Here is a 19,329-nt window from a genome sequence, read left to right as displayed (position 1 = left end):
CTATTTACTGTATGGATTGAGAACATTTTTGGAACCTGAAAAAATGCAGATCTGAACCCGCAAAATGTCAATGCTAACAGTGGAAATCCAATGGTTCTTACTCTAGACCGTGGCTAGAAGACTGAGGAGGTCCCTCACATGAAGACACCAACATGGCTAACATGACCAATGTGGTCTCTCTGCTCAATAACTAGATGCAAATGTTCCTCCACCTCAATCCCTGGAACTCACCTCTACCGGGACACCGGACAAAGTAATCTCTGGCGTCCAGTGGTCGTGGGGACAGAACCTGGCCGCTCACTGGATCAAATCTAGTAAAGTAGATGTCATTAAAGCAGTAAAATCTTCCCAGCCACCGGACAGTGGCCGTGCAGCTCCCGAGGGCGGCCCATTGGCGCTGCTTTATCGGAGGCTCCTCCTGAGCGCTGTAGATATATACATGGCCACCTGAAGAAAGGAACGAGGTAACACCCCTTATTACACTGTATTGTCCCTGGTGTCTAGGAGTCCTATACTGTTCAGTCTCATGTCAGAGAGGTCACACCCCCTTATTACACTGTATTGTCCCTGGTGTCTAGGAGTCCTATACTGTTCAGTCTGTGATGTCGCAGAGGTCACACCCCCTTATTACACTGTATTGTCCCTGGTGTCTAGGAGTCCTATACTATTCAGTCTCATGTCAGAGAGGTCACACCCCCTTATTACACTGTATTGTCCCTGGTGTCTAGGAGTCCTATACTGTTCAGTCTGTGATGTCGCAGAGGTCACACCCCCTTATTATGAACGCACCTGGCAGTGCTCCAGTTGCAACTCCTGTCACTCCATGGCGGCGCTGTCGGCAATGTTCCGTTTCCATGGCACCAAACCTGACTTATATGGGAGCTGCTCGTCCTATCAGGGAGCAAAGGCGTTGGACCAATCAGGTGCGGTTCCAGTGTCACATGCTGACCCCAGGTGCCTGTGATTGGTTCTGTGGCCTCTTGTATTGGACTTCTGTTTGGATCTCCGGTTCTTTGATGTTTGGATTGATCCCGACCTCGCTGCAGCCATTTATGATCCGCTGGTTCTCACCTCGTTCTGTGATCGTATCTTGTCTTGGTTCTGATGAATTGCTCTGGTTTGGATTCTGGCCTGATTTCGACTTTGCTTCTGGATTCTGATCCATTTCTGGGTTTGCCGGTCATTTCCCTCAGCACCTAGTCAGGAAGGGACCGCCACCCAACCGGGGGCCTCCGCTTGGGATGGATTGTGCAATTAGGTAGGGACAGTGGTGCAGGCGAGTTCAGGGCTCCACCATTCCTACCTGGATAAAATCACAGGCCTTACCAAAACCTTTCAGTGTTTTCCATTGTGGCATGGATCCAATGTGGACCTTAGTGGGCCAAATGCATGGTCTTCTCAACTGATCCAGGGGCTTGCAGAAAGGGTTTAACACCAGGAGACTGTGACAGGTCCATCACAGCTCCTCAAACCCCAAGTAAAGTGGTCTGATCGCTTTCCAGGTGATTGGAAGCCTCCGTGTTGTTTAAGGAAAGCTAGGGATGATATTTTCTCCTTAGACCTCACTCAGAAAGTAGGGGACATTATCTCTGTCCTGGAGATCCCCAGGAATGGTTCTCCTCTTCCTCCTGACTCTCCTGAGCCGTCATCTGCTGGAATGGTTTTCTCTGCTCTTGGTGTTCTGTATGACCAACCCGACTGAGTGGCGTCTGCAGAATCCAGATCTGTCCAGGACTATTGTGTGGACAGAAAAGATGTCGCCTCCACATGGAATGACCCGGCCCTGAGAGGTCAGCTTTGTCAGGGTTTGTCTGACACAATTAAAGGGGTCCTCTCACTTCAGTAAGTGGCATTTATCATGTAGAGGAAGTGAATAGAAGCCACTTACTAATATATTGTTATTCTCCATATTGCCTCCTTTGCTGGCTGGATTCATTTTTTCCATCACATTATACACTGCTTGTTTCCTTGGTTACAGACCACCCTGCAATCCATCAGTGGTGGTCGTGCTTGCACAATATAGGAAAAAGCATCACCCTATGTGCGTTCCCATGGTCCCGGCCACCAGAGAGGCTGGCGCTTTTTCCTATAGTGTGCAAGCAAGACCTCCACTGATGGATTGCAGGGTGGTCTGTAACCATGGAAACGATCGATCAGTGGTGGTGGTGCTTGCGCACTATAGGAAAAAGCGTCAGCCTCTCTGGTGGCCGGGATTACGGGAGCGCACATAGGATGGTGCTTTTTCCTATATTGTGCAAGCACGACCACCACTAATGGATTGCAGGGTGGTCTGTAACCATGGAAACAAGCAGTGTATAATGTGATGGAAAAAATGAATCCAGCCAGCAGAGGAGGCAATATGGAGAATAACAATACATTAGTAAGTGGCTTCTATTCACTTCCTCTACACGATAAATGCCACTTACTGAAGTGAGACAGCCCTTTAAGGACCTGGTAATGAGTTGACTCTCTTGACGAGGCTATGATGTTAGCGGTAGGATTGGACTGACAATTTAGGGAATGTTCCTCCACACCGGTTCCTGCTTCCAGTCCAGATTTGTCATCCAGCTCCTCCAAGCTTCCACTGATGAACCTCTAGAGGTGGGTGCGACTTCACCTTCTCAGGACAGAGGCAGTTTTGGAAGGAAAAGGAGATTGTTTCTTATAGGGCGCTGCTGATCATCTGCTCCAGACTGGTACAAAAAGGCTGCCAACCAGTGTGGTTACTGGAAAGTCAGGTATTTCCCGGAATCTCCACCTAAAAGTCCTGCAAACAATCAGGAGATGCTTCTGTAGACCCTGGTTCTGCAGATAATTTAGTGGATTTGTATTCTGCTGTGTCCTTGGCTCTCCCATTATTGTCCCTCTCTGCTCCTGTCCCCGGGGTGGACAAGACATGAAGATTGCACCCCAGTGTTCGGTGTTGGTTGGAGCCCTGCTCTTCGCTATGTATAAGGCTGAGTTCACCTGGTTTTGGCTCACAGTAAGGGCTCATGCACACGGCCGTTGGGTCCGCAATCCAGGAGATTCGGTGCGGTGCAGAACAGAAGCACGGATCGGAAGTTCTATTTTTTTACGGTGCGGATGGATCACGGACCCATTTAAGTTGAATGGGTCTCGATCCATTCCGGCTGCCGCACGGATGTTACCTGTGCATTAGGGATTGCAAATTGCGGTCCTAAATGCATGGAACGGCCACGCAACGGCCGTGTGCATGAGGCCTAACTGATCAAATAACTGAAGCCTAATTCTTGGCCTAATGGAGAACACGATGCTGATGTTATCCTGGGTCCGTCATGGCTCCAGCATAATCCAGTTATTAACTGGAACTGTGGTGAGTTGGAGAAATGGGGCCCAAATGTTCCCATACCTACGTGCACTGCTGGTCTGAATGTGGAGATGGGGCAGGTTCCCGAATAGGTCTTCTATCTAACACCGGTACGGATTCTCCTCGGCCGCTCAGACTGTATGATTGCACCAGTGATTTATTGCCTGGTGTAAAATCTCCTAAAGTGGGGATCTATAATCTCTGGACCTGGATGACGAGCCCTGAGGGATTCTATCCAGGACCGTTTACAGAAGGGTCCTGTTCAGTCTTGTAGATCTCCAACGTGGACCATGCATAGATCATAGGAGCTGAGGGAAATTACAGTGAAGAATCCGCGCCCTTTACCACTAATCCTGGACTTGTTGAACCCGATTCTGGGCTCAGTGGTGACCTCAGGGGGACCGCGTTTAGTAGCCCAGGGGGTCCTTGTGAGCACCTGGTCGTGCCATTTCTTGGGACTATTCTTACCCCAAAGGCTTTTCAGATGGACTTTACCAAGGTCCAAGCTATTATGGACTCCTCTCTGAGAGCATTGCAACGCTTTCTTGGATTTGCAAACTATTACTGAAAATGTATGAACTTGTGGTAATGGCGCAGCCTGTGACTGACAAGAAGGGAGCGGACCTACTCCATTGGCATCCAGAGGCGACTGCAGCCTTTGACTTGTTGATAAGATGTTCTCTGGAGGCCCCTGTTGTGACCCAGCCAGACCAGTCTAAGCCATTTGATGCCTCTGAGGTGGTGGCGGGAGCCGTGTTGCCCCATGGAATGTCGTCTTATACTCACCTTTGACCAATGGGGTAATTTACAAGCAGATATACGCCACTTCTTGCCGTAAATCTGCCGCAGATTGGCGCACAAACATTATCTGCTCCACAATCTGGAACTTTTCCCCGCTCACGCCAGGTCTAAAGACAGTGGAAATGACGTGGGCGGGCAGGCTGGCCCATCTTATCATTTTCTACACCTGTTTTAGGCAGACAAAATTGTCTAAATCTACCCCAGCAAGGGAGCAGACGTATAGTTAGACCGGCGGTGGATACGCTGAAGTTATGTAGAGGCCGACATCTCTCTACCCAAACTAGGTGCATCCCCCACCAGCTAAAGGGGTATTAAGACCAGCGTCCTAATAACTGTTTATGACATCGGTAACAGAGAGACCCGTGCCACTAAGTGGGCCTTGGAAGCATGGCGTCACCTTCCTGAGGGACTTCAACATCAGATAACGGCACTGACTGACCACAAGAATTTGACGTTTTTAGAATCTACAAAACCTTTCCATCCGACAAAGGCTCGAGGGAACTATTTTTCGCTCGATTTAATTTTGTTATGCCGTTTTGGCCTTGTCTAGGAGTTTCTGTGCCAGTTCTTCCCTGGATTCTTATCCAGAACCATTTTGTCTGAAGGTATTGTCATCTCCACTATCTCTTCGGATTTGACATGAGATCAGAGCCAATTGGGATCAGGCCATGAGAATCTTCCCGAAGGTAAGATATTTGTCCCTAACCAGGTATTACTGGTGGCCCGCTAGGTCTACAGACAATTCTTCTTACGTATCTGTGTGTGAGGTTAGTGCTTGTTCCAAGACCCCCAGGACACGTCCTGCTGGTGAGCTCTGTCCATGGACTCCCCGTTCTATGGATTTTATCACTGATTTGCCACCTTCACAGGGGACAAACTGATTTATGGGTCATTGTGGATAGATTCAGCAAGATGTGCTATTTTGTTCCTCTCAGCCAACTGACCAATGTGAAAGTGTTGTCCTCTCTGCACATTGACCATGTAGTCCATCCGCCTCCATGGTATCCCTGAGGACATAGTGTTGGATCCTGGGGTGCAATTTGAAGACTTTTTCCAGAAACCGACGGTCAGACAGAACAGCTAAACCAGTCTTCAGAGCAGTAAGTGAGGAGTAGCATCTCTGACCATCAGTCTGATTGGCTCTCATGTGGCTTTGGCAGAGTTCTTCATACACAACCATGAGAACAGTTCTGCTGATACCTTGCCGTTCTTCTCTAATTCCACCCACGACGTTGCTCTTTTCTTGTCACCCAGTTCTGATAATCCAGAGGTGGCGAACACTGCAGATAAACTGTGCACAGTCGTGGCTCAGGTCCAATCGAACCTGAGAAGATCCCAGTGAATTCAGAAGAAGGGGCTGATAATAAACGTTCTCAGGGATCTGTAGTTACTGCAAGGGACAAGGTGTGGATCTCTACAACAAGTCCTCGATTGAAGGAACCTTCTGGTAAACTCGCTCCTCCATAAACCCAATAATCTAGATTAACATTGCAGATTCTCACCTTTAAAAAATAGGATGCTGTCGGTCCTGCACTCGCCCCGGTGACACTCCACCGCAGCATCCAGGTTATCCGGAACGCCAGGAAACTCCTGACCAATGAGACGAGGGTAACCCATCACCAACTGTCCTTCAAAGTAACTCCAGACTAGTGAACCCTGAAATACATCAAGATGAAAGCAGGAAAACTAAGAACGTGCAAAGGATGCTGATATATATATAATATACCGATCGCTGACTGTACTGTATATATAATGTACCGATCGTTGACTGTACTGTATATATATATAATGTACCGATCGATGACTGTACTGTATATATATATATATATAATGTACCGATCGCTGACTGTACTGTATATATAATGTACTGATCGCTGACTGTACTGTATATATATATAATGTATCGATCGCTGACTGTACTGTATATATATATATATAAAATGTACCGATCGATGACTGTACTGTATATATATATAATGTACCGATCGATGACTGTACTGTATATAATGTACCGATCACTGACTGTACTGTATATATAATGTACCGATCGCTGACTGTACTGTATATATAATGTACCGATCGATGAATGTACTGTATATATATATAATGTACCGATCGATGACTGTACTGTATATATATATATATATATAATGTACCGATCGCTGACTGTACTGTATATATAATGTACTGATCGCTGACTGTACTGTATATATATATATAATGTACCGATCGCTGACTGTACTGTATATATATATAATGTACCGATCGCTGACTGTACTGTATATATATATATATAATGTACCGATCGCTGACTGTACTGTATATATAATGTACCGATCGATGACTGTACTGTATATATATATAATGTACCGATCGATGACTGTACTGTATATATATATATATAATGTACCGATCGCTGACTGTACTGTATATATAATTTACTGATCGCTGACTGTACTGTATATATATATAATGTACCGATCGCTGACTGTACTGTATATATATATAATGTACCGATCGCTGACTGTACTGTATATATATATATATATAATGTACCGATCGATGACTATACTGTATATATATATATAATGTACCGATCGATGACTGTACTGTATATAATGTACCGATCACTGACTGTACTGTATATATAATATACTGATCGCTGACTGTACTGTATATATATATAATGTACCGATCGCTGACTGTACTGTATATATATAATGTACCGATCGCTGACTGTACTGTATATATAATGTACCGATCGATGACTGTACTGTGTATATATATATATATATAATGTACCGATCGATGACTGTACTGTATATAATGTACCGATCACTGACTGTAATGTATATATAATGTACCGATCGCTGACTGTACTGTATATATAACGTACCGATCGCTGACTGTACTGTATATATAATGTACCGATCGCTGACTGTACTGTATATATATATAATGTACCGATCGCTGACTGTACTGTATATATATATAATGTACCGATCGATGACTGTACTGTATATATAATGTACTGATTGCTGACTGTACTGTATATATATAATGTACCGATCGCTGACTGTACTGTATATATATATAATGTACCGATCGATGACTGTACTGTATATAATGTACCGATCACTGACTGTACTGTATATATAATGTACCGATCGCTGACTGTACTGTATATATAATGTACCGATCGATGACTGTACTGTATATATATATATAATGTACCGATCGATGACTGTACTGTATATAATGTACCGATCACTGACTGTAATGTATATATAATGTACCGATTACTGACTGTACTGTATATATAATGTACCGATCGCTGACTGTACTGTATATATAATGTACCGATTGCTGACTGTACTGTATATATATAATGTACTGTATATAACGTTGTACCCAGCAGATTGCGGTCGTGGACGTTGCGGCTCACCTTGAACAGGTAGGTTCTCTGATGTTCTAGGGCTCTGTTCTCATTGTGTTTCCTGAATGCAGCATCTACAGGTCCAGTCATTCCGGGAAAGGTCTTATTGAGATGTTGTGTTGGTCCCTGGAATCCCATCCACACAGAATCCCCTGAAAGTGAGGAACATCAGTCCCTAAACCACGACATCAGCCCTCCCGCTCCTAACACCGTTCTGCGGCCTCCTCTGTGCAGTGACTGAACCGTGAGTGTAGTACCGCGCAGAGGGGCAGTGTGTGAAGAGCGGTAGCGGGCAGAGGAGCAGTGTGAAGAGCGGTAGCGGGCAGAGGAGCAGTGTGTGTGAAGAGCGGTAGCAGGCAGAGGAGCAGTGTGTGTGCAGAGCGGTAGCTGGCAGAGGAGCAGTGTGTGTGAAGAGCGGTAGCGGGCAGAGGAGCAGTGTGTGTGCAGAGTGGTAGCTGGCAGAGGAGCAGTGTGTGTGAAGAGCGGTAGCGGGCAGAGGAGCAGTGTGTGTGCAGAGCGGTAGCAGGCAGAGGAGCAGTGTGTGTGCAGAGCGGTAGCAGGCAGAGGAGCAGTGTGTGTGAAGAGCGGTAGCGGGCAGAGGAGCAGTGTGAAGAGCGGTAGCGGGCAGAGGAGCAGTGTGTGTGCAGAGCGGTAGCTGGCAGAGGAGCAGTGTGTGTGCAGAGCGGTAGCAGGCAGAGGAGCAGTGTGTGTGAAGAGCGGTAGCGGGCAGAGGAGCAGTGTGAAGAGCGGTAGCAGGCAGAGGAGCAGTGTGTGTGCAGAGCGGTAGCGGGCAGAGGAGCAGTGTGTGTGCAGAGCGGTAGCGGGCAGAGGAGCAGTGTGTGTGAAGAGCGGTAGCGGGCAGAGGAGCAGTGTGTGTGAAGAGTGGTAGCGGGCAGAGGAGCAGTGTGAAGAGTGGTAGCAGGCAGAGGAGCAGTGTGTGTGCAGAGCGGTAGCGGGCAGAGGAGCAGTGTGTGTGCAGAGCGGTAGCGGGCAGAGGAGCAGTGTGTGTGAAGAGCGGTAGCAGGCAGAGGAGCAGTGTGTGTGCAGAGCGGTAGCAGGCAGAGGAGCAGTGTGTGTGCAGAGCGGTAGCGGGCAGAGGAGCAGTGTGTGTGAAGAGTGGTAGCAGGCAGAGGAGCAGTGTGTGTGAAGAGCGGTAGCAGGCAGAGGAGCAGTGTGTGTGCAGAGCGGTAGCGGGCAGAGGAGCAGTGTGTGTGAAGAGTGGTAGCGGGCAGAGGAGCAGTGTGTGTGAAGAGCGGTAGCAGGCAGAGGAGCAGTGTGTGTGCAGAGCGGTAGCAGGCAGAGGAGCAGTGTGTGTGAAGAGTGGTAGCAGGCAGAGGAGCAGTGTGTGTGCAGAGCGGTAGCAGGCAGAGGAGCAGTGTGTGTGCAGAGCAGTAGCAGGCAGAGGAGCAGTGTGAAGAGCGGTAGCAGGCAGAGGAGCAGTGTGTGTGCAGAGCCGTAGCGGGCAGAGGAGCAGTGTGTGTGAAGAGCGGTAGCGGGCAGAGGAGCAGTGTGTGTGAAGAGCGGTAGCAGGCAGTGGAGCAGTGTGTGTGAAGAGCGGTAGCAGGCAGAGGAGCAGTGTGTGTGAAGAGCGGTAGCGGGCAGAGGAGCAGTGTGAAGAGCGGTAGCGGGCAGAGGAGCAGTGTGTGTGAAGAGCGGTAGCAGGCAGAGGAGCAGTGTGAAGAGCGGTAGCGGGCAGAGGAGCAGTGTGTGTGAAGAGCGGTAGCAGGCAGAGGAGCAGTGTGTGTGAAGAGCGGTAGCAGGCAGAGGAGCAGTGTGTGTGCAGAGCGGTAGCAGGCAGAGGAGCAGTGTGTGTGCAGAGCGGTAGCGGGCAGAGGAGCAGTGTGAAGAGCAGTAGCAGGCAGAGGAGCAGTGTGTGTGCAGAGCGGTAGCGGGCAGAGGAGCAGTGTGTGTGAAGAGCGGTAGCGGGCAGAGGAGCAGTGTGTGTGAAGAGCGGTAGCAGGCAGTGGAGCAGTGTGTGTGAAGAGCGGTAGCAGGCAGAGGAGCAGTGTGTGTGAAGAGCGGTAGCGGGCAGAGGAGCAGTGTGTGTGAAGAGTGGTAGCAGGCAGAGGAGCAGTGTGTGTGCAGAGAGGTAGCAGGCAGAGGAGCAGTGTGTGTGCAGAGCGGTAGCAGGCAGAGGAGCAGTGTGTGTGCAGAGCGGTAGCAGGCAGAGGAGCAGTGTGAAGAGCGGTAGCGGGCAGAGGAGCAGTGTGTGTGCAGAGCGGTAGCGGGCAGAGGAGCAGTGTGTGCAGAGCGGTAGCAGGCAGAGGAGCAGTGTGAAGAGCGGTAGCGGGCAGAGGAGCAGTGTGTGTGCAGAGCGGTAGCGGGCAGAGGAGCAGTGTGTGTGCAGAGCGGTAGCGGGCAGAGGAGCAGTGTGTGTGAAGAGCAGTAGCTGGCAGAGGAGCAGTGTGTGTGCAGAGCAGTAGCGGGCAGAGGAGCAGTGTGTGTGAAGAGCGGTAGCGGGCAGAGGAGCAGTGTGTGTGCAGAGCGGTAGCGGGCAGAGGAGCAGTGTGTGTGCAGAGCGGTAGCGGGCAGAGGAGCAGTGTGTGTGAAGAGCAGTAGCTGGCAGAGGAGCAGTGTGTGTGCAGAGCAGTAGCGGGCAGAGGAGCAGTGTGTGTGCAGAGCAGTAGCTGGCAGAGGAGCAGTGTGTGTGCAGAGCAGTAGCAGGCAGAGGAGCAGTGTGTGTGCAGAGCGGTAGCGGGCAGAGGAGCAGTGTGTGTGCAGAGCGGTAGTGGGCAGAGGAGCAGTGTGTGTGCAGAGCGGTAGCGCGCAGAGGAGCGGTGTGTGTGCTCAGAGTGGTGGAGAGCAGAGGAGCGATGTGTGTGCTCAGAGTGGTGGAGAGCAGAGGAGCGATGTGTGTGCTCAGAGTTGTGGAGAGCAGAGGAGCGGTGTGTGTGCTCAGAGTTGTGTGCACAGAAGAGCGGTGTGTGTGCTCAGAGTGGTGGCGCGCAGAGGAGCGGTGTGTGTGCTCAGAGTGGTGGCGCGCAGAGGAGCGGTGTGTGTGCTCAGAGTGGTGGCACGCAGAGGAGCGGTGTGTGTGCTCAGAGTGGTGGCGCGCAGAGGAGCGGTGTGTGTGCTCAAATTGGTGGCGCGCAGAGGAGCGGTGTGTGTGCTCAGAGTGGAGCGCGCAGAGGAGCGGTGTGTGTGCTCAGAGTGGTGGCGCGCAGAGGAGCGGTGTGTGTGCTCAGAGTGGTGGAGAGCAGAGGAGCGATGTGTGTGCTCAGAGTGGTGTGCACAGAGGAGTGGTGTGTGTGCTCAGAGTGGAGCGCGCAGAGGAGCGGTGTGTGTGCTCAGAGTGGAGTGCACAGAGGAGCGGTGTGTGTGCTCAGAGTGGTGGCGCGCAGAGGAGCTGTGTGTGTGCTCAGAGTGGTGGCGCGCAGAGGAGCAGTGTGTGTGCTCAGAGTGGTGGCGCGCAGAGGAGCGGTGTGTGTGCTCAGAGTGGTGGCGCGCAGAGGAGCGGTGTGTGTGCTCAGAGTGGTGGCGCGCAGAGGAGCGGTGTGTGTGCTCAGAGTGGTGGCGCGCAGAGGAGGGCTGTGTGCTCAGAGTGGTGGCGCGCAGAGGAGGGGTGTGTGCTCAGAGTGGTGGCACACAGAGGAGGGGTGTGTGCTCAGAGTGGTGGCGCGCAGAGGAGGGGTGTGTGCTCAGAGTGGTGGCGCACAGAGGAGGGGTGTGTGCTCAGAGAGGTGCAGACCAGAGGAGCGATGTGTGTGCTCAGAGTGGTGGAGAGCAGAGGAGGGGTGTGTGCTCAGAGAGGTGCAGAGCAGAGGAGCGGTGTGTGTGCTCAGAGTAGTGGAGAGCAGAGGAGCGATGTGTGTGCTCAGAGTGGTGGAGAGCAGAGGAGGGGTGTGTGCTCAGAGAGGTGCAGAGCAGAGGAGCGGTGTGTGTGCTCAGAGTGGTGGAGAGCAGAGGAGCGGTGTGTGTGCAGAGTTGTGTGCACAGAGGAGCGGTGTGTGTGCAGAGTGGTGGCGCGCAGAGGAGCGGTGTGTGCTCAGAGTGGTGGCGCACAGAGGAGCGGTGTGTGCTCAGTGTGGTGGCGCGCAGAGGAGCGTTGTGTGCTCAGAGTGGTGGCGCACAAAAGAGCCGTGTGTGCTCAGAGTGGTGGCGCGCAGAGGAGCGGTGTGTGTGCTCAGAGTGGTGCAGAGCAGAGGAGCGGTGTGTGTGCTCAGAGTGGTGGCGCACAGAGGAGCGGTGTGTGCTCAGAGTGGTGCAGAGCAGAGGAGCGGTGTGTGCTCAGAGTGGTGGCGCGCAGAGGAGCGGTGTGTGCTCACAGTGGTGTGCACAGAGGAGCGGTGTGTGCTCAGAGTGGTGGCGCGCAGAGGAGCGGTGTGTGCTCAGAGTGGTGGCGCGCAGAGGAGCGGTGTGTGTGCTCAGAGTGGTGGCGCGCAGAGGAGCGGTGTGTGTGCTCAGAGTGGTGGCGCACAGAGGAGCGGTGTGTGCTCAGAGTGGTGGTGCAGAGCAGAGGAGCGGTGTGTGTGCAGAGTGGTGGCGCACAGAGGAGCGGTGTGTGCTCAGAGTGGTGGAGAGCAGAGGAGCGGTGTGTGTGCAGAGTTGTGTGCACAGAGGAGCGGTGTGTGTGCAGAGTGGTGGCGCGCAGAGGAGGGGTGTGTGCTCAGAGTGGTGGCGCGCAGAGGAGCGGTGTGTGCTCAGAGTGGTGTGCACAGAGGAGCGGTGTGTGCTCAGAGTGGTGGCGCGCAGAGGAGCGGTGTGTGTGCTCAGAGTGGTGGCGCGCAGAGGAGCGGTGTGTGCTCAGAGTGGTGGCGCGCAGAGGAGTGGTACACAGAAATGACCAGAACCAGCACCGCCTCAGCTGAATGCAGGGACTAAACTAAGCGGGATCCTGACTGCTCCGACGCCAATGCTCCCTGCAGAGCAGCCAGAGGCTGGGGAAGAGAGGTGGCCGTGCTGCCTGAGAGAAGGGAGGAGAATCACTATAGGACTCTGAGCCGGAGCTCCGCCCACCGCGAGGAGGAACGTAGCCGGGCGCGTGCGGCTGAAGTCAGAGGACCCCTTTAACGGCACCTCCTAGGACCGGGCCCCGCTGTGGTCATACCATCTGCTTCATTATGGGGGGTTTCCGCTGAGGATGGCGGTCGGTCCGGGCACTGACTTACCTCTGAAGTAATGCATGACTCCTTTATCATCCAGAGTGATGGCGCCAAACCCTTCATCCGAGCAGCGGTCCTCCGTCCCTGAGGAGACAGCACCATGACAACCAGTGCAGCTCACCCCACAGGTGGTACTATGTCTGTGATGTCATCAGCAGGGGCGGGGCTGTGACAACCTCACACATAACATACAGGCAGGTGGTCAGCAGTAATAGTGGATCTCACGTCATTCTCTCAGTGATGTCATCAGCAGGGGGCGGGACTGTGACTACCTCACACATAACATACAGGCAGGTGGTCAGCAGTAATAGTGGATCTCACGTCAATCTCTCAGTGATGTCATCAGCAGGGGGCGGAGCTGTGACTACCTCACACATAACGTACAGGCAGGTGGTCAGCAGTAATAGTGGCTATCACGTCATTCTCTCAGTGATGTCATCAGCAGGGGGCGGGGCAGTGACTACCTCACACATAACATACAGGCAGGTGGTCAGCAGTAATAGTGGATCTCACGTCATTCACTCAGTGATGTCATCAGCAGGGGCGGGGCTGTGACAACCTCACACACATAACATACAGGCAGGCGGTCAGCAGTAATAGTGGATCTCACGTCATTCTCTCAGTGATGTCATCAGCAGGGGCGGGGCTGTGACTACCTCACACATAACATACAGGTAGGTGGTCAGCAGTAATAGAGGATCTCACGTCATTCTCTCAGTGATGTCATCAGCAGGGGCGGGGCTGTGACTACCTCTCACATAACATACAGGCAGGTGGTCAGCAGTAATAGTGGATCTCACGTCATTCTCTCAGTGATGTCATCAGCAGGGGGCGGGGCTGTGACTACCTCACACATAACATACAGGCAGGCGGTCAGCAGTAATAGTGGATCTCACGTAATTCTCTCAGTGATGTCATCAGCAGGGGCGGGGCTGTGACAACCTCACACATAACATACAGGCAGGCGGTCAGCAGTAATAGAGGATCTCACGTCATTCTCTCAGTGATGTCATCAGCAGGGGGCGGGGCAGTGACAACCTCACACATAACGTACAGGCAGGTGGTCAGCAGTAATAGTGGATCTCACGTCATTCTCTCAGTGATGTCATCAGCAGGGGGCGGGGCAGTGACAACCTCACACATAACATACAGGCAGGTGGTCAGCAGTAATAGTGGATCTCACGTCATTCACTCAGTGATGTCATCAGCAGGGGGCGGGGCTGTGACTACCTCACACATAACATACAGGCAGGTGGTCAGCAGTAATAGTGGCTATCACGTCATTCTCTCAGTGATGTCATCAGCAGGGGGCGGGGCTGTGACTACCTCACACATAACATACAGGCAGGTGGTCAGCAGTAATAGTGGATCTCACGTCATTCACTCAGTGATGTCATCAGCAGGGGGCGGGGCTGTGACTACCTCACACATAACATACAGGCAGGTGGTCAGCAGTAATAGTGGCTATCACGTCATTCACTCAGTGATGTCATCAGCAGGGGGCGGGGCTGTGAATACCTCACACATAACATACAGGCAGGTGGTCAGCAGTAATAGTGGCTATCACGTCATTCTCTCTGTGATGTCATCAGCAGGGGCGGGGCTGTGACAACCTCACACATAACATACAGGCAGGTGGTCAGCAGTAATAGTGGATCTCACGTCATTCACTCAGTGATGTCATCAGCAGGGGGCGGGGCTGTGACAACCTCACACATAACATACAGGCAGGCGGTCAGCAGTAATAGTGGATCTCATGTCATTCTCTCAGTGATGTCATCAGCAGGGGGCGGGGCTGTGACAACCTCACACATAACATACAGGCAGGTGGTCAGCAGTAATAGTGGATCTCACGTCATTCTCTCAGTGATGTCATCAGCAGGGGGCGGGGCTGTGACAACCTCACACATAACATACAGGCAGGTGGTCAGCAGTAATAGTGGATCTCACGTCATTCTCTCAGTGATGTCATCAGCAAGGGGCGGGGCTGTGACAACCTCACACATAACATACAGGCAGGTGGTCAGCAGTAATAGTGGATCTCACGTCATTCTCTCAGTGATGTCATCAGCAGGGGGCGGGGCTGTGACTACCTCACACACATAACATACATGCAGGTGGTCAGCAGTAATAGTGGATCTCACGTCATTGTCTCAGTGATGTCATCAGCAGGGGGCGGGGCTGTGACAACCTCACACATAACATACAGGCAGGTGGTCAGCAGTAATAGTGGATCTCACGTCATTCTCTCAGTGATGTCATCAGCAGGGGGCGGGACTGTGACTACCTCACACATAACATACAGGCAGGTGGTCAGCAGTAATAGTGGATCTCACGTCAATCTCTCAGTGATGTCATCAGCAGGGGCGGAGCTGTGACTACCTCACACATAACGTACAGGCAGGTGGTCAGCAGTAATAGTGGCTATCACGTCATTCTCTCAGTGATGTCATCAGCAGGGGGCGGGGCAGTGACTACCTCACACATAACATACAGGCAGGTGGTCAGCAGTAATAGTGGATCTCACGTCATTCACTCAGTGATGTCATCAGCAGGGGCGGGGCTGTGACAACCTCACACATAACATACAGGCAGGTGGTCAGCAGTAATAGTGGATCTCACGTCATTCTCTCAGTGATGTCATCAGCAGGGGGCGGGGCTGTGACTACCTCACACATAACATACAGGCAGGTGGTCAGCAGTAATAGTGGATCTCACGTCATTCTCTCAGTGATGTCATCAGCAGGGGCGGGGCAGTGACAACCTCACACATAACGTACAGGCAGGTGGTCAGCAGTAATAGTGGATCTCACGTCATTCTCTCAGTGATGTCATCAGCAGGGGGCGGGGCAGTGACAACCTCACACATAACATACAGGCAGGTGGTCAGCAGTAATAGTGGATCTCACGTCATTCACTCAGTGATGTCATCAGCAGGGGGCGGGGCTGTGACTACCTCACACATAACATACAGGCAGGTGGTCAGCAGTAATAGTGGCTATCACGTCATTCTCTCAGTGATGTCATCAGCAGGGGGCGGGGCTGTGACTACCTCACACATAACATACAGGCAGGTGGTCAGCAGTAATAGTGGATCTCACGTCATTCACTCAGTGATGTCATCAGCAGGGGGCGGGGCTGTGACTACCTCACACATAACATACAGGCAGGTGGTCAGCAGTAATAGTGGCTATCACGTCATTCACTCAGTGATGTCATCAGCAGGGGGCGGGGCTGTGACTACCTCACACATAACATACAGGCAGGTGGTCAGCAGTAATAGTGGATCTCACGTCATTCACTCAGTGATGTCATCAGCAGGGGGCGGGGCTGTGACAACCTCACACATAACATACAGGCAGGCGGTCAGCAGTAATAGTGGATCTCATGTCATTCTCTCAGTGATGTCATCAGCAGGGGGCGGGGCTGTGACAACCTCACACATAACATACAGGCAGGTGGTCAGCAGTAATAGTGGATCTCACGTCATTCTCTCTGTGATGTCATCAGCAGGGGGCGGGGCTGTGACTACCTCACACATAACATACAGGCAGGTGGTCAGCAGTAATAGTGGATCTCACGTCATTCTCTCAGTGATGTCATCAGCAGGGGGCGGGGCTGTGACAACCTCACACATAACATACAGGCAGGTGGTCAGCAGTAATAGTGGATCTCACGTCATTCTCTCAGTGATGTCATCAGCAGGGGGCGGGTCTGGGACTATCTCACACACATAACATACAGGCAGGTGGTCAGCAGTAATAGTGGATCTCACGTCATTGTCTCAGTGATGTCATCAGCAGGGGGCGGGGCTGTGACAACCTCACACATAACATACAGGCAGGTGGTCAGCAGTAATAGTGGATCTCATGTCATTGTCTCAGTGATGTCATCAGCAGGGGGGCGGGGCTGTGACTACCTCACACACATAACATATAGGCAGGTGGTCAGCAGTAATAGTGGATCTCATGTCATTGTCTCAGTGATGTCATCAGCAGGGGGCGGGGCTGTGACTACCTCACACATAACATACAGGCAGGTGGTCAGCAGTAATAGTGGATCTCACGTCATTCTCTCAGTGATGTCATCAGCAGGGGGCAGGGCTGTGACTACCTCACACATAACATACAGGCAGGTGGTCAGCAGTAATAGTGGATCTCATGTCATTGTCTCAGTGATGTCATCAGCAGGGGGCGGGGCTGTGACAACCTCACACATAACATACAGGCAGGTGGTCAGCAGTAATAGTGGCTATCACTTCATTCTCTCAGTGATGTCATCAGCAGGGGGCAGGGCTGTGACTACCTCTCACATAACATACAGGCAGGTGGTCAGCAGTAATAGTGGATCTCACGTCATTCTCTCAGTGATGTCATCAGCAGGGGGCGGGGCTGTGACTACCTCACACATAACATACAGGCAGGTGGTCAGCAGTAATAGTGGATCTCATGTCATTGTCTCAGTGATGTCATCAGCAGGGGGCGGGGCTGTGACTACCTCACACATAACATACAGGCAGGTGGTCAGCAGTAATAGTGGATCTCACGTCATTCTCTCAGTGATGTCATCATCAGGGGGCGGGACTGTGACTACCTCACACATAACATACAGGCAGGTGGTCAGCAGTAATAGTGGATCTCACGTCATTCTCTCAGTGATGTCATTAGCAGGGGGCGGGGCTGTGACAACCTCACACATAGCATACAGGCAGGTGGTCAGCAGTAATAGTGGATCTCACGTCATTCTCTCAGTGATGTCAACAGCAGGGGGCGGGGCTGTGACTACCTCACACATAACATACAGGCAGGTGGTCAGCAGTAATAGTGGATCTCACGTCATTGTCTCAGTGATGTCATCAGCAGGGGGCGGGGCTGTGACAACCTCACACATAACATACAGGCAGGTGGTCAGCAGTAATAGTGGATCTCACGTCATTCTCTCAGTGATGTCATCAGCAGGGGGCGGGGCTGTGACTACCTCACACATAACATACAGGCAGGTGGTCAGCAGTAATAGTGGATCTCACGTCTTTCTCTCAGTGATGTCATCAGCAGGGGGTGGGGCTGTGACTACCTCTCACATAACATACAAACAGGTGGTCAGCAGTAATAGTGGATCTCACGTCATTCTCTCAGTGATGTCATCAGCAGGGGGCGGGGCTGTGACAACCTCACACATAACATACAGGCAGGTGGTCAGCAGTAATAGTGGATCTCACGTCATTGTCTCAGTGATGTCATCAGCAGAGGGCTGGGCTGTGACAACTTCACACATAACATACAAACAGGTGTTCAGCAGTAATAGTGGATATCATGTCATTGTCTCAGTGATGTCATCAGCAGGGGGCGGGGCTGTGACAACCTCACACATAACATACAGGCAGGTGGTCAGCAGTAATAGTGGATCTCACGTCATTCTCTCAGTGATGTCATCAGCAGGGGGCGGGGCTGTGACTACCTCACACATAACATACAGGCAGGTGGTCAGCAGTAATAGTGGATCTCACGTCTTTCTCTCAGTGATGTCATCAGCAGGGGGTGGGGCTGTGACTACCTCTCACATAACATACAAACAGGTGGTCAGCAGTAATAGTGGATCTCACGTCATTCTCTCAGTGATGTCATCAGCAGGGGGCGGGGCTGTGACAACCTCACACATAACATACAGGCAGGTGGTCAGCAGTAATAGTGGATCTCACGTCATTGTCTCAGTGATGTCATCAGCAGAGGGCGGGGCTGTGACAACCTCACACATAACATACAGGCAGGTGGTCAGCAGTAATAGTGGCTCTCACGTCCTTCTCTCAGTGATGTCATCAGCAGGGGGCGGGGCTGTGACTACCTCACACATAACATACAGGCAGGTGGTCAGCAGTAATAGTGGCTCTCACGTCCTTCTCTCAGTGATGTCATCAGCAGGGGGCGGGGCTGTGTACCTGGCAGGCTGTAGGCGGGGTCAGGGGCGGAGTGCAGGTTTGTACCGGTGTCATCGTGTTTCCCCTTTATCCTGTAATAGAGGAGACGCAGGTGGATGCTCTGCCATAGGAGAGACAGGACTCTGCATGTGGCCGCCATCTGGCGGCGGAGTGGGAGCATTACACGTGTCCCGCTCTCACCAGCAGATGGCGGCAGAAGATAAAGGGCGGGAGCTCCAGGGTCTCACGTGACCTCATGTCTCCCGCTGAACAGAGGCCCCCAATGAGGGGTCCAGCAGAGGTACATGTGTGTGTGTACTAATGTGTGTACTAATGTGTGTGTACTAATGTGTGTGTACTAATGTGTGTGTGTGTGTACTAATGTGTGTGTACTAATGTGTGTGTGTGTGTACTAATGTGTGTACTAATGTGTGTGTGTGTGTACATGTGTGTGTGTGTACTAATGTGTGTGTGTACTAATGTATGTGTGTACTAATGTGTGTGTGTACTAATGTGTGTGTGTGTACTAATGTGTGTGTACTAATGTGTGTACATGTGTGTGTACATGTGTGTGTGTGTGTGTGTACTAACGTGTGTGTGTGTGTACTAATGTGTGTGTGTACTAATGTGTGTGTGTGTGTACTAATGTGTGTACTAATGTGTGTGTGTGTGTGTGTACATGTGTGTGTGTACTAATGTGTGTGTGTACTAATGTGTGTACTAATGTGTGTACTAATGTGTGTGTACT

At 51.6% G+C, this 19,329-nt stretch overlaps 1 protein-coding gene across 1 annotated transcript in view; it reads right to left on the bottom strand.

Annotated features, from left to right (window-relative positions):
• LOC122931102 (hemopexin-like) overlaps window positions 1-18,756 on the bottom strand; it is a 33,379-nt gene extending 14,623 nt beyond the window's left edge. Inside the window, exons 1-5 of the mRNA XM_044285044.1 lie at window positions 18,603-18,756; window positions 12,674-12,751; window positions 7,575-7,717; window positions 5,632-5,785; window positions 232-447 (exon numbers count right to left, since the gene is read on the bottom strand). Coding sequence (XP_044140979.1) covers window positions 232-447; window positions 5,632-5,785; window positions 7,575-7,717; window positions 12,674-12,751; window positions 18,603-18,741 — 730 coding nt within the window. The 5' untranslated portion in view covers window positions 18,742-18,756. The remainder of the gene's footprint in view (window positions 1-231; window positions 448-5,631; window positions 5,786-7,574; window positions 7,718-12,673; window positions 12,752-18,602) is intronic.
• Between the last annotated feature and the right edge of the window lie 573 nt (window positions 18,757-19,329).

Source organism: Bufo gargarizans, chromosome 3, assembly GCF_014858855.1.
Source record: "Bufo gargarizans isolate SCDJY-AF-19 chromosome 3, ASM1485885v1, whole genome shotgun sequence".
Lineage (NCBI taxonomy): Eukaryota > Metazoa > Chordata > Amphibia > Anura > Bufonidae > Bufo > Bufo gargarizans.
Note: the sequence above shows the minus strand (reverse complement) of the source record. Positions and strands in the feature narration are given on the sequence as shown.